Source organism: Cibotium barometz, chromosome 51, assembly GCF_041138505.1.
Source record: "Cibotium barometz isolate CiBa-2024 chromosome 51, ASM4113850v1, whole genome shotgun sequence".
NCBI lineage: Eukaryota > Viridiplantae > Streptophyta > Polypodiopsida > Cyatheales > Cibotiaceae > Cibotium > Cibotium barometz.
Window position 1 is genome coordinate 31,809,662 of NC_141096.1, and position 22,168 is coordinate 31,831,829.

A 22,168-nucleotide genomic window follows, 5' to 3' on the forward strand; every position below is an offset into this window, starting at 1 on the left:
TTCTTATGTTTAGCATCTCGTAGGTGTTTGTCATAATATGGTAGAGTCTCGTAATTTTGCTTTGGAAGATAATGGAAGTTTCATCTTTCTATGGTGTGTTTGTACAAAAGTAGCAGTGAAATTGTAGTAAATTGAGAGAAGACAGAGAGAGAGAGAGAAAGATGATAGACGAGTCCCAATAGATTATAAGGTCTCAAATGCTTTCTTGTATTGTTACTTGTGCTCTACATCTCGTAGGTGGTGGTTGTAATATGCAAAGTCTTGTAGTTTTCTTTGGAATATATTAGAAGTTTCATCTTTGTATGGTATCTTTTTTTTAAAGCATGCTATGAAATTGTAGTAAATTGAGAGAAAGAAAGGAAGAGAGAGAGAAACCGCTCACCTTAAAACCAAAAAGCACTCGCTAAAAAATGCTTGCCAAAAAGATACACCTGTCTCACATGTGTTTATTCCCAATATTAGATAGGCTAAGAATTAGCAAGTTCTCTCTAAAAAGAGTGTACTTTATCATAAGAGGCATTCTTCTAAGAGTCTAGCGGGTCCGTTCACTCGTGAACAACTCATTAGATAAAAAAACCTTTGTAATAAATTACAAAAATTCAAAGAAAAAAATCACGTTTAAGAGTAGAAAATAGTCGATATAGTATTGAATCTCTCTCACTTAGATTGATAAAGAGAACTCTGATGCACTAACTTTGATTTCTTTCTTATGATGACTATCGATTGCTTTCTTTTATTGCCTTTTTGATCAACAAAACAATTCAATTCATAGACCATTGAGTTAAATGACCTAGTTAATTGAGATATGACTCATACGACCTCGATGGTGGCATAGCTAGTGGTTGTGGGGTTCACTCGGTGAGAGGGGGCCCCCCTTAAATTCAAACCTTGCTAGTGCTATGCCCTCAGGCAGGTCACATATTCGATCGAATGCCTGCAAAAGGGTCTAATAGTGGACAAAAAAGCATGTACCACACTTACATGAGGGGACACTCATTGGCTGAAGATTTCAATTAAACTTGGCTTAGGCTAATCTAAGGTCTACGACAAGCCTTGGAAATGGGCGTCGGTCACGTGTGAAAGATGCCCAAGTGTAGAAATTACATCCTTTAGGGTTTTTGAAGGAAAGGAAACCTCCTTTCTGTTTTCTGGGTCATTGTGAGAGCTCCCTGCAGCAGCAGCCATGGCGAAGTCTGCAGCGAGAGCCCCCCGCAACAAGGAGTTGGTGCGAGGAGTAGGGTGCTTCTCGCGATCCCGCGTCTACCACAAGCGAGGCCTGTGGGCAATCAAGGCCAAGAACGGCGGATCCTTCCCCACCCATGACAAGAAGGTCGCACCCCCCCCTTCCGCTCAGAAGCCCCCCAAGTTCTACCCCGCTGACGATGCGCCCCAGCCCCTATGCAACAAGCGCGTCGTCAAGAGGACCAAGCTCAGGTAAGCCCTCACATTTCATCTGCATAAGGTCCAGGAAACCACAGAGATGATCAGCTTCAAAGCCAGACCCAATCAACAGACATTAACCCAGTTTTCCAAGGTATTTCAGTCACATAGTCAGGGAATCACTGGTAGCGCTAGCATGAAGCAAAGAAAAACTCTCTGGCCCATAGCCGTCTTTCATGAAGCTGTTAGAAAGCCCAAACTCTATTTCAGATGCGTAGCCATAAATGTGGATGATTTTTAGGTACAGAACAATGGGTTATCTACAGGGCTTTAGATTATTCAGTTATGAGAATCCTCTGATGAATAGATTGGCATTTTATTCGTTCTGCATTAAAATTGCAGGAACGTTTATCAGGCTTCAGAAATTCTAACCATTTTTAAAGTCTCCTTTTAGGAAGGTTTGAAAATCTAGTCCTCTGAATCAACGAATGTGAAGGGTTACATGAATTACTGCACACTCTTATGATATTTTGCAAAAAGTTTTATAATTTTGCAATATTGTCAATGGCCTGGGAAAATTAGCAGTTTTCCAACCACGGATGCAAACCTGGCTGCATCTCTGTGAACATACTAGTAGATGTTAAATGATGAAAACATCAGGTAATTTATAGTGGGTTTGCATACTGACATAATAGAAAGCCTATGTGAATAGTTGAAAGTCTTGTCATATTTTGGATAAGATCAATGCACATTGGGATAGGTGTTCCATGGAATGCCTTGTAGCATCTTCCTACGGCTTGTTTCCCCCCTTTTTGATGCTCTTCCTGTAATTGTCGATAATGTGAATTTGTCGCCTTGTCTATTGCAGGTCAAGCATCACCCCTGGCACTGTCCTAATCCTACTCGCTGGACATTTCAAGGGCAAGCGTGTAGTGTTTCTGAAGCAGCTGGATTCTGGCTTGCTTTTGGTAACAGGTATTTAACATTTGCCTCCTCACTCATGTGATGTCTTTTTTTTGTCTTCTTCATTGTGGCCTATTTGTCTGCAGGCCCATTCAAGCTGAATGGTGTACCCCTACGTAGAGTAAATCAAGCCTATGTCATAGCAACATCCACCAAGCTGGATGTAAGCTCTGTGGATGCGAGTAAGATTTCTGACAGCTATTTTAAGAAGGAAGTTTTGAAAAAGAAGAAAGGGGAAAGCGAATTCTTCGAGGCTGAAAAGGAGGTGAGCAACCAGTAATTATATCCTTAAACTTCTCACTTGTCTATCTCAATTTCATATGTGCTGTATGACTGGTCTTAATGATGTAATAATGCTGCTTTCCAGGAGGGGAAAACTTTGCCAGCAGAGAGAAAGGATGATCAGAAGGCTATAGATGCACAGGTCTTACCAATTATTGAGGGCACCCCCGACATGAAAGCCTACTTGAGTGCTAGGTTTAGCTTGAAGTCAGGAGTGAAGCCACATGAGTTGGTATTTTAAGTCACGAGGCTTTTTTTGTTGGATAGTGAAATATTGCAATGGCGACAGATATGTTGTTGATTAGGCTCGGGTTGTGAAAATGAGCAAAACATTTCATTGTGTGTTTTGGTGCTATATTAGAATCAGATTATAGTCTGTTGTGGCGAGTCTTTAATGTTGTCTAGTCTCTCTGCTGTGGGATGTGTTTTCTATTCTGTACTTCACAACCAATTACTGTGTCAGAATCATCAGTGTTCCATCATGGTCTCTTTGTGGTACCACCAAGTACTATGAGAGAGAGAGAGAGAGAGAGAGAGAGAGAGAGAGAGAGAGTGTTTGTGTTCCATAAACAGCAGCATTGAGTTGTGGCCTGAGAGAGAGAGATCCATAAGCAGCAGCAAGGAGTTGTGGCCTTATTTGTGTGCTGCCCTTGTGGCTTGCAACTCTCGGGAACTATCCTTGGCTGTCTTACTGTGAATATTTAGCATAGTAAATCCATCTTCTGACCCTGCAACATGCCCTTGTAAATCAAGGTTTTTGACTGGTTTAAAATGCCAATTTTGTTGGCTATTGTGTTGCATGTGACCATTGTATGATTGCTACTACACGTTCATATACTGCTGCTTTACTGAGCATCAGAGGTAGCATCAAAGTCGGTCCCCTTTGCATTATAAGGGGTTTTATAAGCCTTGGGAAGGGCTATCACCAAATCCTTGAGAGCACTCTATGGTCGATCTAATACAAGCATTATCATAGACTCATGACACTCACATGTATGATGGAGAGTGTGTTAACCCAAAATGGGGTTAACATGCCCCCTACTTTATGCACATGATCATGATCATGATCATCAAATTTAAAAGCACATAATGCAAAAGGGTATAAAAATATTAAGTATTTCATGCCATGAAGAACTATGGTTTGTCACGGCAATGCCCAGTTCTCAGTGACTTCAAAAAAGCATCGACCGTTGAGCAGTGTTATACTTTATTTGTATTATCATTACTAAATCTGGTGCTTTTATTCGTCACATCTTTCAATTGATTGCTACTTTTTTTTGTGTTTCATACTTTTTTTCACCATTGCTTTTGTGTATTCTCTTTGTCATGTGTTCATCAGCAAGTTCCATTGCTCACACAAGTTACAGCATCATCATCATTATCGAGGTGTGGATGTAAGCACCCAACCTCTGTTCCCCATCGGCAAGAGTGTGCTATACACTTACACCAAGATGGGTCCTAAGAAAATTGAAACTGAATCAGAGTACGAGTCCCGATTCAAGAGATAACCACCCTAGACGAACACCCCATTTTGGTTACATTATCATAGTCATCAAGGTGTGGATCTAAGCACCCAACCTCCATTTTACCATCGGCAAAGAGTGTGCTATACACTTACACTAAGATGGGTCCTAGAAAATGGAGACTGAATCAAAGTACGAGTTCCCATTTAAGATGGGTCCTAAGAAAATGGAAACTAAATCAGAGTATGAGTCCCCATTCAAGAGATAACCACCCACCACAAGAAGTAAAAGAAGTCCACATTAATGTCTCAAAAGAAGACACACTTGGTCCATACATGGACCAAGTGGCTAGTTACATTTTGTAAAATGATGTGGATACCCCAAAGGGCAATACCACTCCCAAGAGTGCCTATTGTTTCTATAGAGGACCCGGATGTAAAAGTAGAGGTGCAAGCCATGGTGTTGGATGAGTATGCTAAGCAAGTACCTAAGTAGATCAACTTAGGCTTGTATGTAGAGTTTCTAAAGAACTACAACCAAAGAACAAAGATAATTGAGATGATGGAGAGGTTAAGCAGGCCTTTAGAATATGTTTTGTGTGTTCCTCCTTGTAGCATGAAAAACCTCTGAGTTTTTTTATAGCCATGAAACACTCACTAGTTTTTCGCGGTTGACTTTGCACCTTCTCTTTTTAGTTCTCTAGTGTCTTGATGATTATGTAAGGTGTTTGGGCCTAATCATATACTTGGTGAATACACTAGTTTTTCATAGTTGTGAAAAACTCACTAGTTTTTCATGGTTGACTTTGTACGTTCTCTTTATGGTTCTCCAACATCCCTAGTTTTTCACGACTTGGTTCTCTAGTATCATGATGCTTGTGTCGAGTGTTTGGACTTCCCTTAGAGTTTAACGACAAGTATAATTGAAGGTATTCTAGCTTTTGTTTTGAACACTCTAGCTCTTCCTTCATTTACCAATGTATTAGAATGTCCCATCAACATTATAGAAGGTTCTTATGGTTCCATTTCTTTTTTCAAAATGCGAGATTGTTTTTTTGCTACTTTTTCCTTTCCTTTGGAGCAGGCTTTTTAAGTTGTTACCTATTTTACTCCAGCCTTTGATTCAGAGTAGACTTTTTAAGTTGTTACTTGTTTTACCTTTGATTTGGAGCAAGCTTTTTAAGTTGTTACCTATTTTACTCTAGCCTTTGATTCGGAGTTAGTGATGTTACAAGAAAGTTCTTGTGGGTTTTTCCAACACTTTTTTTCTTTGGTGGGCTTTAGGTCTCCGTTCTTTGGTTATACTTTTGCTATAGAGGACTCTAATAATACTCTTATTGTGATCTTTTTTGCTATAGAGGACTCTAATAGTATTCTTATTTGTGATCTTTCTACTTTAGGTCTCCCTCTTTGGTTATAATTTTGCTATAGAGGACTCTAATAGTACTCTTATTTGTGATCTTCTTTTTGATTAAGTATCTAGATTTATGTTGTACCGTAGCCTTGAGCTTCTAGTATACCCGACATTGCTTAATCTTCCTTGAGGTTTTCTAGAGATGCACAATTTGTGGTGGGTGTGGCCTATGTTAGAGGTTTATTAATTGATGTTAAGGCTTTTCATGTTTGGTACTATCTTTATGTTGTGTGTGAATGTTGGATATTTCGGAGTCTAGTAAATGTCATGTGGTCTGTGAACGCCCTCTTATCTAAAGAACATATGAAAGGGCCTTGCTGCCTGTATAAACATTGTACATGGTGGAAGTATTATCATAATATAATTATTATTGTACGATGCAATCTCTATTGTTGGCTCTCTCTGAGCACCATCTCCATGGCTTGAACCTCCATTTCCATCTCTCTTTGCACAAGATCTACTCCTATAATGACATCATGGATATCTTCCACCCAGCATAGCATGTCCTCTGATCTTATGAATACCAACATGGTATCAGAGCATGGGTGAATCCATCATCACATCCATGTTTTTCTCTACTACCCTACCTTCACATCAGCATTTTTTTCTCATGAGCTCTCTGTATTTTTTTGTTGCCACCATCGTCTTTATTACATTTTTCTACTAAGCTGTGTGTTTTTTCTCATCCTATTGGCATCTAGTAGAGCACAACCAAGTTCTCAGTTAAGGGAGTAGTACTTCCAAACAAGGGCAACCAAAGAGAGATTAACCCACTGTAGATAGAGGACGACCAGGTCATCATCTTCAGGCAGCCTTCATGGAGCATAATGCTCTGCCCGAGGGTATCTAGCATGGCCTAAATGCATGCAACCCATATCAGGGTAGTAGTAACTCACAACAATGGAAGCCATATCTGCAGCAGCAAAATGCACCTAGAGCAGGAGATTAGGGCATCACATAGGGGTAGAAAATGCAACCCAAGTGGTGGCCAGATTGGGCCCTAAAACCAGAGGTCGAGTTCAACCCCCATGATAGTCTGGAGCTAACTATAGTCTACTCCTTGCACCGCGCTACACCTCTATGAGACCACGACTTTTGCCTCCCATCACCATCTAAATTGAGGCCTTTCATGTTAGCTCACAGAATGGAGCTAGGCTTTAGTGAAAAGATCTACCACATTATCATGTGTACTGCAATAGATCACATTCATCTCTTCTACATGGAGCCTCTCTTTGACATAGTGGTAATACACTTTAATGTGCTTGGTCTAGCATGAAAGATAGGATTCTTGGCGATTGCCATTATACTTTGACTGTTAGTGAGAATAAGAGTAGGGGTGTCTGAAGGGACACAAAGATCCTCCATCAATCTTCTCAACCATACACACTTAATTGTCATAGTGAATGTTGGTCTGTATTCAGCTTCACAGGATGATGTTACCGATAGTTAGTTGCATTTTGCTTAGCCAAGATATACACAAATTGCCAAGAAAGAAACAATTTCTAGATGTGGACTATCGTGTATCATAATCGCTTGCCCAGTCAGAAGCAATGAAGGTCTGCAATTGTAAACCACCCCCATTAGCATAAAATAATTCAAGATCTTGAGTGCCTTGCAAGTATCTCAAGATACATTTAGCTGCTTACCGATGCTTAGTGCATTGGCAATGCATGAACTTTGAAAGTTGTCACACCAAACTAGATATCTGACAACATCTTGCTCATAAGTGGTTGTGTCGAATAGTTCACCAGCATCCTACAGACTAAGCTTTACACCAGGTTCCATTGGCGTAGAGATTGGTTTACAACTTTCTGTATTGAACCACTTAACAATGACTTGATGTACTTTGAGTGTTTAATGACTACACTATCAAGTAGTAGTGCAAAAGACCAAGATCTAACATCTCAAAATTTGAGGTAAGGTCAGTCTTAAAAGCTGTAATGAAATCCTCACAACATTGGTGCCTATCATGAGCATGCCATCTACATAGAGAATGATAACAAGCAAATCATGCTTGTCCTTCTTCACATATAAAGTTCTTTCCATAGGACTGTTTTAAAATTCATGTCTAGTCAAATAAGCATGAAACTTTTGGTACCAAGCTCTGGGAGCTTGTTTCAAACCATATAAAGCTTTATTAAGCTTGCATAACTTTTGTTCTTGACTAGGTTGGGCAAAACCGGCTGGTTGACTCACATAAACTTCTTCCTATATTTAAAAATGATGTTTTTATGTCCAATTGGTGCACTTTTCATCCATGATAGCCTACCAATGCAATAACAAATCGAATAGTGGCCATACGAGAAGTGAAAGCAAGAGTTTCATCATAATAAATCCCTTTCTATTAGGCAAAACCTTTTGCAAGAAGTTTGGCCTTGAATTTGTCAATGGATCTATTTTCCTTTCTCTTGATTTTGAAAACCCACTTAGTACCAATAGCTTTCTTGCCAAGTGGTAGATCCACTAAATCTTAAGTACCTTTTTTTTGACTAGAATGAATTTCATCATGCATGGCTTTCACCCCCGATTTGGATCTTCTTGAGCCTCTTCAAAAGACTCAAGTTCATCTACATATCATGTAGAGAACTAAGAACTTAGCATTATCTATTGAAGAAGTGGTTCTAGCACAAGATCTAGCTCTACACTATAAAGGAGTATACAATTTGCTATCATGCGAGGTGCTGTTTCTAACCATCTAGGTATAAGCCTAGATTCATTGCTGATCTTTCAGTGCATCATCGACCTCATCAAATCCTTGAGCATTCCCCTCCTTACAAACAACAAACAAGATCAATAGGCAAAATCTATTGAGAATCAACAGATACTGGCACATGTAACAACCCATCAAACGTGTTTGGAGAATTAGCATAAGCATGCTTATTGAATTCACTCCATCATTGGATAGACAAAATTCTCTAAACAACATCCCTCCTAAAAATAATCCTCTTTGTCAGAGGATTATAAAGAGGATCACCTTTACTTTCAACACTATAACTAATAAAACTGAGTTTCATTGCCTTGTCATCAAGTTGCTTTGTGATGGCACATGCACAAACAACCAAAAACATGTATATATTCATTCTAAGGTTTTTGATTAAACCAAGCCTCATAAGGAGTAATAGTCTTCAAAGCTTTAGTGGGGCACTTATTCTGCACATAGGTAGCATAAAGAACTGCTTCCATCCAAAACTTGTGTGGAAGGCTGTTGACCTTTAATCATGCATCTGACCATCTCCATGATAGTCTTCAAAGCTTTAGTGGAGCACATGCTCATCACATAGGTAGTATAAAGAACTTCTTCCATCCAAAAATTGTGTGAAAGATGTTGCTGACCTTTAATAATGCATCTGACCATCTCCATGATAGTCTTCAAAGCTGTACTAGGGCACCTATTCAACGCATAGGTAGCATAAAGAATTGGTTCCATTCAAAACTTGTGTGGAAGACTGCTAACCTTTAATCATGCATTTGACCGACTCCATGAGAGTTCTATTTCTCCTCTTAGCAACCCCATTTTTTAATGGTGTATAAGGACTTTTACATTGATGCTTAATGCCTTTGTATGCTTAAAAATCTCTGAATGCATTAGACATATATTCTCCCCCTCTGTTTGAATAGAGAGTTTATACTTTCAAGCTAGTTTTATTTTCAACCATAGCAACAAAGTGTTGAAAATGAGAAAATACCTTTGATTTTTCTTTCATAAAGTAAGACCAGTCGTGCTTGCTATAATCATCAAAATGAATGTAACAAATTATAAATTTTCTCCTAAAAAAGTAGTCCACATTGGACCACACACATCACTGTGTATGAGCTACAATTTGTGATCAGTTCTATGTATTACATTCTTTAGCAAAGGTTGGCGTGAAAGTTTACTAATAATGCATCCTTCACAAACATATCTTGGTAGTGGATCAAATCAAGGAAGATCCTCTAATATCCCATGTTTCTACAAAAGCATCAAACAATAAATATATGTCACCAAACCTAGCACGCCACAACTTGGCATCTTTCATTTCATTACAAGCAACATCACACTTATCATACATGTCCAATTTGTACAAACCACCAGTTTGGTGGGTAAAGATCTAGTAAGTATAATCTATTTGTCATGTTCTCTGTCATCCACACAACATTAAGAACAGGCACAGAAAGTGGATTCTTGTGAATTCCTAGAGCAAAAAGTACATTTTAAAGACAAAGGTCCGCACCACTATAGTAGTGAGAACTATCTCACCAATATCAAGTAAAAGGCATTGTTGGCACATGTAATAGTGTGACCACCTTGTGTAGTCTCCATATGTTTGACCAAACTTCTTTGAGAAGTTATGTGCTTAGAAGCACTATCAGGAAACCAACTATCAGAGTTAGTTGCACTGAGACATGCATCCTATTTAGGATTATAATTGCAAATAGCCATTAGTGAGAAGTCTTAATGGAAAACGACATTAGCAGAGTCCTCTTTCTTTGAACTGTGATTTTTAGACGCAGAACTGTTGGAACCCTTGTTGGATTCTTTTTTCCTTGTTTTGAAGTTTGAAACAATTTTCAATGACATGGCCAGGTTTCTTTACAATACTAGTAAGTCACTTTCTTAAGATCACCCTTAGCCTCATAAGTTTTATTTGAATTATTCTTCTATTGAAATTTCTTGCCCTTTGGCTGTTAGAACCTGATCACCTCTCAAGAGATATAATTATCCTTGGCTGTTAGAACCTGAACACCTCTCAAGGATATAATTATCCTTGGCTGTTAGAACATGATCACCTCTCTCTCAAGAGATATACTTTCTAGACTATTCCTCCTACAACAATAAGCTAACAGGCTTCTGATAGGTAAAAGGGGTTGCATTGCCTCTCAAAGAAAGCCGAAGGGAAGTACTGAAACCTATATAAGATTCAGGCAATGAGTTAAGGGTGATGTTAATCATGTTCTTTTCAGGAAGCCTTCATCATGATATTTAGAAATTATTCTTTTAAGTCCTATAGTTTTGTTAAATATTCATTCATAGATCCCTTTTTTGCATATTTTTATTATTAAGTTACCTTTTGAGATAGGCAATCCTTGCATTATTTTTAGCCTGATACATAATTTTCAAAGTGTTCCAAGTAAGCATGGATGTTTTACAAGAGCGAATGTGCAAAATAATAGACCTTTTAATTGACAAGGCAACCAATGCCAAAGCTTAGCATCATGTGAATCCCATCTTCTTTAGTCGGCAGTAGTTTGAGGAGCATGAGGCTGGGTCTATTGGCCTTGACCCCTTTGAGGAGTAGTAGGAGCAATTACACTCGGTTGGGTCTCATCACCATCAACAAGATCCCATGAGCCCTTTGCAACAAGGACATTTCTGACCATAAATCTCCAGGTAGAATCGATACAAAGTGGAATCACCAAAAGTGGAATCGATGAAAAGTAGAATTGTCGAAAAGTGGAATCGGTCATCGATAAGATAGAGTAGAATTAGTCGATTGACCAGTTGGATCGATCGATTATAAACCTAGAAACAATCACAAAATTGGGTGATTGCACTCAAAAATGATCATAGAAACATGCAATTCTATCCCGGCCACATGTCGCACGCTAGTGAAGCAGTGGAAAAGTAGGATCACTTAGACTATGAAGTTGAACGATTTGACTATATTCGATGATTCAACAGTTGTAAACTAGGCCAATTGCTATTGAGTTGAATCGCTTGTGAATGGACTATAGCAGTGCTATTGATTGAAGTAGAAAAAGCTTAGATAATAGCGATTGAAGAAGAAAGAACCTCCTTCATTGTTCAGAGAAAAAGCTTTAATGGAAGCTTGAACAAGAAAAAGCTTCAAGCAACACCACAATGAAGAGGTTCAACTTGAGTTGTATGATGTGTAGCATAAGAGGCCAAACAAGAGATGATGTGAGTATGAATTGGCTAAGTGACATCAAACCAATTTGAGGGCAGGATCATCAACATTGCCATGCTATATCTTTACATCTTTCTTATTGAGTTTATTAAGATCTCGTCTTGTTAGTCATTCAATCCTTTCACTAATCTTAATTATCTAAGCTACTAAAGACTAGCTACTAAGAAATAAGGATAGTATCAACTATTTACCTTATTAAGGCTTATCGAAGTTTATTAAGCACAAAAAGTAGTCAAAGAAACAACAATAGTTTGGATCTAGTATCAATTCAAACATCACACAATTATATACTTAAAGTAATAAATTACTATTTTTAGAAAATAACTAGGAAGGTGTGGAAGATCACAAGGCACATGTCAATCCTAAAGAAATATTAGACAAAGGTTAGTGGGTTCCATCATTATTCATATTCGGACCTAGGAAATCATCACCTAAAAGTATTTATTGGTAGATAGCAATTAAGAAAATAATCAAATGGACATCACCTATTTAGTTCAATCAATAAGAAACTTGATGAAAAAATCAACCACTCTAAAAAGAGTAAGTAAATAATAAGGTAATATGATGATATTACAATTGATGCAGGATGCAGGCATGTTGTGAGTAAGCCTTAGAGTTGTTTCAAGAGAATTCAAGCACATAGAACTTAACTTATTGATGATGTGTGCAAATATTTACTACACAATGCATAAATTGACATTAATGGGATATAAAAAATGACATATTAAGGTGGGTTATAAGGTCATATTAAATAAAGATGGAGGTCAATACTCAAGGAGTAGAAAATGGGAAGTCATTTTGACTTAAATATTGAATGTAGCAGTAATTCTAGCTATCGATGCCTTATCACATGACCATAAATGTGGGTAGGATAATACTTTGAATATTAGCTATTAAGAATAGTGATATAAGTGGATTATGGAGTAATGACATGTGTAAAGAGCGCTTAACTTATTTCATAAATTGTGACATTTGCATTTTCTGTCAGAGATTCATTATTTGCAAGCTAGAATGTAGGCGATGATGTATTTGGGATGCTTTTTGCTGAGGATAAGCTTGTTGGGACGACCAACTACCCCCGTTTTGCTGTGTCTTATATGATGCATCATGTATTGGTTGCCAAAGGGCTTTGTAATATTGTTATTTGCATTGAGACACACCCTATCTCACCAATACAACAGGTACTTTGGATAGTGATACTAGTTTAAAAGTAACTGTGGCATCCGTGTCAACACCTCAAACATCAGAACAAGCTAGTTATAATGGCACAGATACATAAGCACATGCATTGGTGGCACTTTCTATGAGAAAAGGAGCACTATTCACTCATGTAAAACTTCTAAGCAAGCTTGGTATATGCTTACTATGCTTTACCAGGTGCGTAACGAGGCACGAGAGTGGCTTACTTATGCAAGCAATTAGAGTCCGAGCAAACTGATGAGTTTTTTACAAGGATCAAAGATCTCAAAGAGTAGCTTGGATGTAGTAATAAGGTCTATCCAGAAAATTCATTAATGTCTACTATTCTCATAGCTTTACCGAATTCGTATTAGGTTTTTGCATCCACACTTATGTTTGATGAGTTGGCTATAGTACTCTTGTAAGTAGAGCAATCCCAAGAAAACCAAACTAGTATGCATGTGGGAGATCAAGCATTTGCTACCAGTCAAAAAGGTAAAGACAAAGCCTTTTCTTAGGGTGGCTACAAGCCAAAACCAGACTCGACCCAGTCTTCTAGCAAGGATGCCAAGAAGGGGGATGACAAGCCAAAGAAGAAAGGTAAATTCAACTATTGCTGGAAGCTAGGCCATTATATCAAGCAAAAAAAGGTCGGAGAAGGAGAAGAAGGAAGATTTAGGCATGGTTGTGGTGGTGATGTAAAAAAGGAGGAGTCATTGAGCTATACACAGGATGATTATGCATTCATTATGTAGTATAGTTATGACCCTTATATCCATGATGTATACATGCTAGTGATAGATCTGTCTAGTATTTTGATAGTGGTGCTAGTAAGCACATTACTTCTCAGCATGATTTGTTTTCCTCCCTTGAGTCTGATCCTTTAGTAGGAGACATAGCCACATGTGCAAATAACTCCTCATATCCAGTGAAAGGAGTTGGTAAGGTTATGGTGACTACTGTAAATGGTGGGACAATCACTCTCTTAGAAGTCTTATTTGTTCTTGAAATTATTATCAGCCTCTGCCATTGCTAGGGCAGGCCTAGTGTTAGATTTGTGTTGATACCAGGTGTATAGTTCATGATCAAAGTGATAGGACATTATTGTGGTATCCAATACTCTAAGCCATGGGATTTACTTATTGGACATGTAAATGAGAGATTGGCACATAATGCTTGTTTAGTTATTGTCACATGTGCTATGAGTGATGTGGAGCTACGGCATGCTGCTTTGGTCATTTGAATTTTGGTAGTTTGTTGCATCTTAAAAGGTAAGACATTGTGTTAGAGTTGCCAAAGCTTGAGGCCCCTATCAAACACATATATGTGAGGGTGCATTTAGGCAAGATACAATAGGCATCATTCCCAAAAGATGGATCATTAAAGGGCTGTCCAAAATTATAACTTATACATAGTGATGTATGTGGTCCTATGAAGACACCATCAATTAGAGGATATCTCTACTTTGTGACTTTAATTGATGGCTACTCCAAGCAAACCTGGCAGACTTGGGTGTATCTGTTGAAAGCAAAGTCAGAGGATTTTATGTGCTTTAAACACTTTGATTCTATGGCTAAAATACACCTACATGTAAAGTTGGCGCTCTTTGTATAGAACAAGGGGTTTTTGGGGGATTATGTTGAAGGAATTTCATGTATATATGGCTGAAAAAAAGAGGCATAAAACATCAATGCACAGTGCCTTACACACCTTAACAAAATGGGTGGCTGAATGGAAGAACATACTCTCATGGTTAAAGAGATGGCACATTGCATGGTTAAAGACCAGGATTTTCCTCATGTTTTTTTGGTTGGAGGTAGTTATGTGTGCCACTTTGCCACTTATGTGCTAAATAAATGCCCCACCAAGGCCTTACTTCTAAATCTTGGAATGGTAGGAAGCACTATGTGGCTCATTTACATGTTTTTGGTTGTCTTGCTTATGCTCTTGTGCCTGAGCAACAACGTAATAGGCTAGATGATAAGGTAGTAAAATGCATTTTTGTAGAACACAGCTCAAGAGGCAAAGGGTATAAACTCCACCATTTGACCATAAGGAGGATTTTGGTGAGTAGAGATGTTCTTTGTTAAAAACTCACTTCAGCCCATTACCTTATACAAAAAAATAGCAAAATGTATACTCACATGACTTCTTTGATACCTTTGGACCTTTGGACCTTTGGACCTTTGGACCTTTGGATAATGTTGAGAAGCCATATGTGGAGCACATGAATGCTTAACACGATGCTGCAAAATCAACCTATACACTGACTAAAAATCAGCTCAAACTTCAGCCCACATATTAGCATATTGATGTAACAATTGTGGATGATCCAGTGGATGAGGAAAGGGAAGCCATACAAGTGTCCAAGAGTATGCCAAAATGGCTCATGCAAACATTACAGAATAACAAATTTGATATTAGTTAGTGAAACACCGACCTAAGGAGTGTAGGGATTGAATGGTGGGAATGAGAACATGCTAGTATAACTCCTCGCACATTGTGCTTACCATTGAGTAGAATGGAGGAAGATTATACACAAGGAAGTATTTCCCTTATGGATCAAAGCATGTAATGGAAAGAGTGGGTTCATACTTGATTATCAATAAAATAACTCTTGATGTGACCACCATCTTGCATCGTATTACAAAACTTCCTTTTCTACCATAGAATGCCTTTCCTAGCCTTTTTGTAATTCAAAACACCTTTTGCACTCCACCATGGAACACCATTTTACACTATGAAATAACCTCCTACATGGCACCATGTAACCTCCTACTACATGGCACCATGTAACACCACATTTATGAAATCCCAAATCACACTTGTAAAATCCCACATCACACCATGTAACACCATTCCACATCACACTTGTGGCATCCCATTTACACCTTTTTACTCCATCACTTCCTTCAGCTCTAACCCTTTCTGCTTGTCGATCTCCTTCTACCATGTAACACCATCCCACATCACACTTGTGAAATCCCATTTGTAACTTTTTTCTTCCTTTACCTCCTTCAGATCTAACTCTTTTTGCTCCTCGATCTTCTTCCACCCCCAATGTGTTCCATACCCTACCCTAAATCTTCTTCCACCCCCACCAATGTGTTACATACCCTACCCTAAATCTTCTTACACTTGATCCCTTTTTACTTTGCAACCTCTTCCCACATTGTTCTCTCGGCTTCTACCTATTTACATCTTAAGCATCTTTATTGGGCAAATAGAATTGCTTCCACTACTCATAAACTAGCATATTGAGAGGCATGTGAGCACCAATGCAAAAGGAATTTCATAGACACAAGTATGAGTGAGAGTGTGCAAAAGTAGGAGAAGGAGTAAGTAACACCATCCCATATCACACTTGTGAAATCCCAATTGCACCTTTTTTCTCCATCATCTCCTTCAAGTCTAACCCTTTCTGCTCCTTGACCTTCTTCCACCCCCCCAATGTGTTCCATACCCTGCCCTAAATTTACTTGCACACTTGATCCCTTTTTACTTTGGAACCTCTTCCCACACTGCTCTCCCTTCTACCTATGTGCCCATTCCACACCTTCTCACTTACATCTTAACCGTCTTTATTGGGAAAATAGAATTGGCTCCACTACTCGTAGACTAGCATATTGCATGTGAGCACTAATGCAAAAGGAATTTTATAGGCAAGTATGAGTGAAAGCGTGCAAAAGTAGGAATAAGAGTAAGTAACTTTGTGGAGGTGTCACCAAACTTTAATTAGGCATAACTTTTATAGGTGAGAGATAGAAGAGTTAGGAACGGGTAAAACCCAATAGACCTCTATAGGCCTTGTCCAGGCCTACTAGCACCCAAAGTATTTTCCCCCCATCAATTAATTAGTTCAAGCCTTTGAAACATAGGAGGAAAGTTTAAGCCTCTGAACCATAGGAGGAAATTTTTTAAAACTAAGGTTTTATTGCTAATGTTTTAAAAGTTGTTTTCTAAAGACCTAATTAGAAAGACTTGATTTTGGGGATTTTTTTCTTTGTGGCATGTACCCATACATTTTCATTGGTATACGTGACATTTTCCTTGTATATGTGGCCATAAAATCCTATGTCTCTTCCACCATTGCCCGCTACACTATCGAGGGCATGCCATTGCTCTTTGCAACCATGCTGCACTATTAAGGGCACACCATCGCATATGCAAAATCACCATTAGAACCATGCTCTCTCTCTCTCTCTCCCCCCATAGGTTTTGCCTATTAGCATTCATGAGGACCCATGCGCTATATGTTTCTCTCCTCTAGGTTCCAGAAGCATAGTAGCATAGCACAGTGGGGTGTGGAACGCCCTCACTAGAAGGCATAGAGGTATAACCATATAGATCAGGGACTCCAAGGGAGGATGGCCATGCTCAATAATGGGTAAGTAGGGAAGATAACACGTAGTCTCTCCAATGACTTTGTACACCCACGCATGAGGTTGGGCATAGGATGTCAAGGTAGAACGATGGAGGTGGGGTGGCCATTAGGGAGGCAAAGGTTAGGAGGGTGCTAGGACATTAGGGAGGGTGAGGTTGGTAATAGTGTAGTTATTCATATGGTTGGTAATAATGTAATAATTCATACAACTAGTAATAGTAAACCCTAGGAAAGACACGTGTGCACCCATAACAATTGGGTTAATAGTGTAGTTGTTCATACGGCTAGTAATAGTAAACCCTAGGAAAGACACTTGTACACCCATAACAATTTGGTTAATAAACTTTTAGTATCATTTGCTATAAGAAAGGCACTTGTGCACCCATAACAATTGGGTTATTAAACTTTTATAAACTTTTAGAGCGTAAGCAAAGAGATGAAACTAGTGACAAAAGTGTTCTTCTTATGAATTTACGGGACACATTTTATGCCATGTAAACCCCAGCTCCTAAAAACAAATCCATTACAAGGCCAAGGCACTCTAATGCCTACCTAAATCCACATCAACCTAGGAATCAATCTAAAAAAGGAGCAATAAGCCTTAGTTTGAGGATTGGCACGTATGGATAAGGTTTAGACAATTGTGAGCTCCTTGCACACCCCAAAAGACAACCTAGAGCCCCTAGTTTATATGTTATACATGAAGAAGAAGAATGACCTACACCACCACAAAAAAAATCAAGGATCCTTAGTTTGAGGATTGGCACGTAAGGATATCCATGAGATTAAGGTCTAGACAATTGCAAGCTCCTTGCACACCCAAGAAGGCAACCTAGAGCCTCTAGTTTATCCATTATACATGAAGAAGAAGAATGACCTACACCACCACTAAAAATTTCATATGACCAATAACCTAGTGGATTAATCCAAGAAAACAATTTTGCAACACTTTAAAATTACGTATGAAATGGTCATGGATGGATTCACCATTGTCATTACCCATCATGAAATAAGGGAACTCATACAATAGCATTCCAAAATGTTGGTGGTTATGGACTTTAACTCAAGTATGGGACAAGTTGAGGGAAGCCTTCGTCTCACTAGGTTTCACCCAATAGGGTTTTAGGACCAATCTTCCTTTCAATTACAATTGGAGCAAAGGAAATGAAAGGTTAATGACAACACTCCAAGGGTGGAAAACCTGATTACAAAGTGCCAAGATCATGAGAAGACACATGATAATGGTTTGAAGAAGCACTTCATTACAAGGTTAAACATGAGTATTAGAACAAGCATATAGAATGGAAGAATTGAAGGATTTGGCAACAGATATGTGCTTCCAAAGACAACTGATTTTAGACTTAGCTATAATTATGACACAAATAGCAAGCCAAATTCCATGCTTTCAAGGTCTAACACTAAGAAGCAAGTCCACTGGCAAGACAAAAGTCTCAAAGAGACGCAGTGGCTAAGAATGCCTTATGCACAAGCAGATGAAGATTACGAATGATCATGATAAATAGTCTAGCTCACCATAGTCGTCGCTACTACACAATCATGTGCTGTATGTAACTAAAACTACATCACTAACTAGTGTCATCACTCACAATCAACAAGAAGTTATAATTGGGAAAAAGAATGAAGAAAATGCTTGCTCAAACTAATACCTCTTCAAAACATAGTGAAAGGTATTCATGTAAGGTTCAACTTAAAAACTCTTTTGAACATTGACCTACTTGCAAGGAGATTTTTTTTATATTGGCATCATACTTTTGCATTTGAGATCACCTACTTACATTTGATTACATTTGGATATACAGAATGCCATGTGGGCTAAGGTTGGCTCCACAACGTCCCCACATGTTGTGAGCCTACCTTTACAGTGGGCGCATGCTTGGTTGTGGAAAAGCCACAAGGCCTTCACAAGCAACACTCGAACAGCAACAAAGTGGCTCCCTCCCATGTGCCTTGTGCTAGGCTCGCTCGCCCCGTGGCAAGGAGCAGCTCTATTGGCCCTATGCATTGCCCCCAACCCGTATTCGGGGTTGGGTCGTCCGACAAGAATCACCTTTTTGTGGCCATGATGGGGCATGCCACTTGGGATAACAACACCGTCCAGCCCTGTCAACAAGCATGGTGATCGCTTGATGGAAAGTCCAAGGACAAGTGTGAAAGCCACTTGAAGTTCCCAATAATAGTTATTTTGGTGGAGCAACAAAAATTCAAGGCCTACAAGGGGGCAAAGTCTTATCACATGGGCGAATATGGGAGGGAGTTGATTGGAGGGCTTCTTATCCTTTGCTTTTAAGGCCCACAAAACATGAAAATTTAGCAAAGGGAAGGAAGATAGTCCAGGATCAATCACCAAGACTGCACCAACCCTTGAAGTGTTGCCATGGCTGCTTCCACCGTTGCCTCTGCTGCTTCTACCTCCCTGAACCTCGCGTGCTCCAGCAGCACCATCGAATCCAGAGTTCTCCCTCGCCATGGCCTCAGCTCGCTGGCTCCTGCCAAAGTCTGCTCCCCCCTCAAGCTCGTCTCCAACGGCTGCCGCGTCTCCATGAGGCATGTACTTCATTATTTTAATCCTCTTGTTAATGCTACATTCTGCATTTTGCTAGAATTTTTTTCATAGTTTTGAGGCATGTAATGGCTTTGCGAAGCTTTTCTACATTCCCTACTGATGCAGTCAATGATTAGGGTTTGTGTCTACTGTCAGAGGGTCTCGGTGTGAGAGGTATGGAGAGGGTTTTATGTATGTAGGAAGAGCTAGGTGTAACTACGCCCTGGGCTGCTATTGTCTCTCATTTATCTGGCATGTGAGGATTTAGTGTCTCTTGATTTATTGAGATTCTTTGTGTACGTGATCTCTCAGCACGATTTTGAAGAATGTCAGGGGCTCGTTGAGCTAATGTCTTCCCATGTTAGATTTGGCTATGGCGATTGATACATTCCCTTGCTCAGCTGTTCTAGGGGTGCCTCAAATGTGAGTTTATCATCTGTTGGTATCAGGGGCTCGTTGAGCTAATGTTTTCCCATGTTAGATTTGGCTATGGCGATTGCTACATTCCCTTGCTCAGCTGTTCTAGGGGTGCCTCAGATGTGAGCTTATCATCTGTTGGCATCAGGGTTCCTCATTTGTGAGCAATGGCAGGCTAAAGGTAGTAGCGTGAAGGATGTGGGAGCTTTGTTGGGACAGTGTCTAACCGTATTTTTAAATGGGGCCATAGCACTTGTGGCATACCCTTGCTCAGCTGTCCTGGGGATACCTCACACGTGAGGTCTATTATTCCTTGGCTATTGCCTCCTACCCTTGCTCAGATGTTATAGAGTTTCGTCATTCCTTGGCATCAGGGTTCCGAGCTTTTGAGCAATGGCAGGCTTACGGAGGCAGGTTGAGGTCAATCTCTGGGTATTGCTGCCTAGCCTTGGTTGTTTCTGTAGTGCAGGTTTATCTGTCCTTTGGATCTGATGCAGGATATGTTTCACTGTAGTTGTGCATACCATAGCATGGGTTCAGGGTGAGGCTTCATGTTGGAGATGATGTGTGATTGTGCATTGCAGCTTGATGAGGGTCTTACTCAAGTAATTGTACAAGAGTCACATGATGTGGATGATGCGGTTTATGCATTGTGATCATAAGGGTCATACTAAGCTGTTATTTGGGGCATTCCTATTTTAAGGCTTTTTGATTTGTCAATAGTTTTGATGAGCAATATCTACTGTCACTGGGTGTGTGTCTTGATGTGGGAGCTTTGTTGGGACAGTGTCTAACCGTGTCTTTAAATGGGGCCATAGCAATTGTGGCATACCCTTGCTCAGCTGTCCTGGGCATACCTCACACGTGAGGTCTATTATTCCTTGGCTATTGCCTCCTACCCTTGCTCAGATGTTCTAGAGTTTCGTCATTCCTTGGCATCAGGGTTCCGAGCTTTTGAGCAATGGCAGGCTTAGGGAGGTAGGTTGAGGTCAATCTCTGGGTATTGCTGCCTAGCTATTGCTGCCTAGCCTTGGTTGTTTCTGTAGTGCAGGTTTATCTGTCCTTTGGATCTGATGCAGGATATGTTTCACTGTAGTCGTGCATACCATAGCATGGGTTCAGGGTGAGGTTTCATGTTGGAGATGATGTGTGATTGTGCATTGCAGCTTGATGAGGGTCTTACTCAAGTAATTGTACCAGAGTTGCATGATTTGGATGATGCAGTTTATGCATTGTGATCATAAGGGTCATACTAAGCTATTATTTGGGGCATTCCTATTTTAAGGCTTTTTGATTTGTCAATAGTTTTGATGAGCATTATCTACTGTCACTGGGTGTCTTGATGCTTGTATATCTATGCTAAAGCTTGTTTCTTATGGCACGTGGTTACTCCTGCTAAGTGTATGATACATGGGGAGGTGTTAAGACACGTGGCTAAGGGTCAAGTTTGATGATATTGCGTATTTAGGATACATTTTCATGGATTAAGTTGACAGGTTTTGATAAGTTTGTATGATTATCACATGTTTGTTGATGTGCAGTTCTGGGTCCAGGAAAGAAATGGATGTTGCTGGCCCAACAGCCCTTGCTTTACTAGCAGCAGCTGTGATTCCGGAGATTGCCGAAGCTGCGGCTCCCGGAGTCTCGCCTTCGCTGAAAAACTTGCTTCTCAGTGTGGTAGCAGGGGGTGTTGTCCTTGTTGTGATAGGGGGAGCCGTCGCGGCAGTGTCCACCTTCGACCCTGTCAAGAGGAAGTGAATGTACGACTAGGCTCGGAAAATGGCGCATTTTTCCCAATGGAAGTGGTGGGTTTCCCCTAGTGGCAATGTAAAAGTACTTGTGCAACTCCAGGGCTTGCAATACATTATCTGATTTATTTACCCCTTTGGGCTTCTTTCACCTCCCAATGCGACTTGTTTTGATCTATTACTATTGAATAAATCTTTCAACAACGTGGGAAGGCATCTTCTTGCAAGCAATGTGCAAGTGCCAGCCAGTTTGCATTGTAAGTAGTTTAGTCCTTTTTTGCAGAGGTAGCTATTACATGCATCCATAGGTGTGTTCATGACAGGAAATTAGAACATGCATGTCTACATAACCATTTTGATTGAGATTATCAAGCATTTCTTTCTCTCTTTCAACTTCAAATTTCATTTAAGTATCTTGATTAAGCTTATCTTGCAAGAGCCTCTGCTGTGTGAGGCCTGTTTGATTATGG

At 39.7% G+C, this 22,168-nt stretch overlaps 2 protein-coding genes across 2 annotated transcripts; both read left to right on the forward strand.

Moving 5' to 3' along the window:
- The first annotated feature begins 1,118 nt into the window (after positions 1-1,118).
- On the forward strand, positions 1,119-3,001 carry LOC147609535 (large ribosomal subunit protein eL6-like). The gene is made up of 4 exons (XM_086787398.1): positions 1,119-1,434; positions 2,249-2,355; positions 2,430-2,608; positions 2,711-3,001. Exons 1-4 carry the CDS (start codon positions 1,184-1,186, stop codon positions 2,864-2,866), a joined length of 693 nt encoding a protein of 230 aa, XP_086643524.1. The 5' UTR covers positions 1,119-1,183; the 3' UTR covers positions 2,867-3,001.
- A 16,254-nt stretch (positions 3,002-19,255) lies between these two features.
- Positions 19,256-21,830, forward strand: PSBX (photosystem II subunit X). The gene is made up of 2 exons (XM_086787564.1): positions 19,256-19,535; positions 21,492-21,830. The coding sequence occupies exons 1-2, from the start codon at positions 19,366-19,368 to the stop codon at positions 21,706-21,708; spliced, it is 387 nt and encodes a 128-aa protein (XP_086643690.1). The 5' UTR covers positions 19,256-19,365; the 3' UTR covers positions 21,709-21,830.
- The last annotated feature ends 338 nt before the right edge of the window (positions 21,831-22,168 follow it).

Excerpts from the sequence above, each read along its gene's own strand:
- PSBX (XM_086787564.1), top strand. The coding sequence starts at position 19,366 with ATGGCTGCTTCCACCGTTGCCTCTGCTGCTTCTACCTCCCTGAACCTC. Across the intron at positions 19,536-21,491 it reads GGCTGCCGCGTCTCCATGAG|TTCTGGGTCCAGGAAAGAAA; the intron begins GCATGTACTTCA and ends GTTGATGTGCAG.
- LOC147609535 (XM_086787398.1), top strand. The coding sequence starts at position 1,184 with ATGGCGAAGTCTGCAGCGAGAGCCCCCCGCAACAAGGAGTTGGTGCGA. Across the intron at positions 1,435-2,248 it reads GTCAAGAGGACCAAGCTCAG|GTCAAGCATCACCCCTGGCA; the intron begins GTAAGCCCTCAC and ends TGTCTATTGCAG. Across the intron at positions 2,609-2,710 it reads TCTTCGAGGCTGAAAAGGAG|GAGGGGAAAACTTTGCCAGC; the intron begins GTGAGCAACCAG and ends GCTGCTTTCCAG.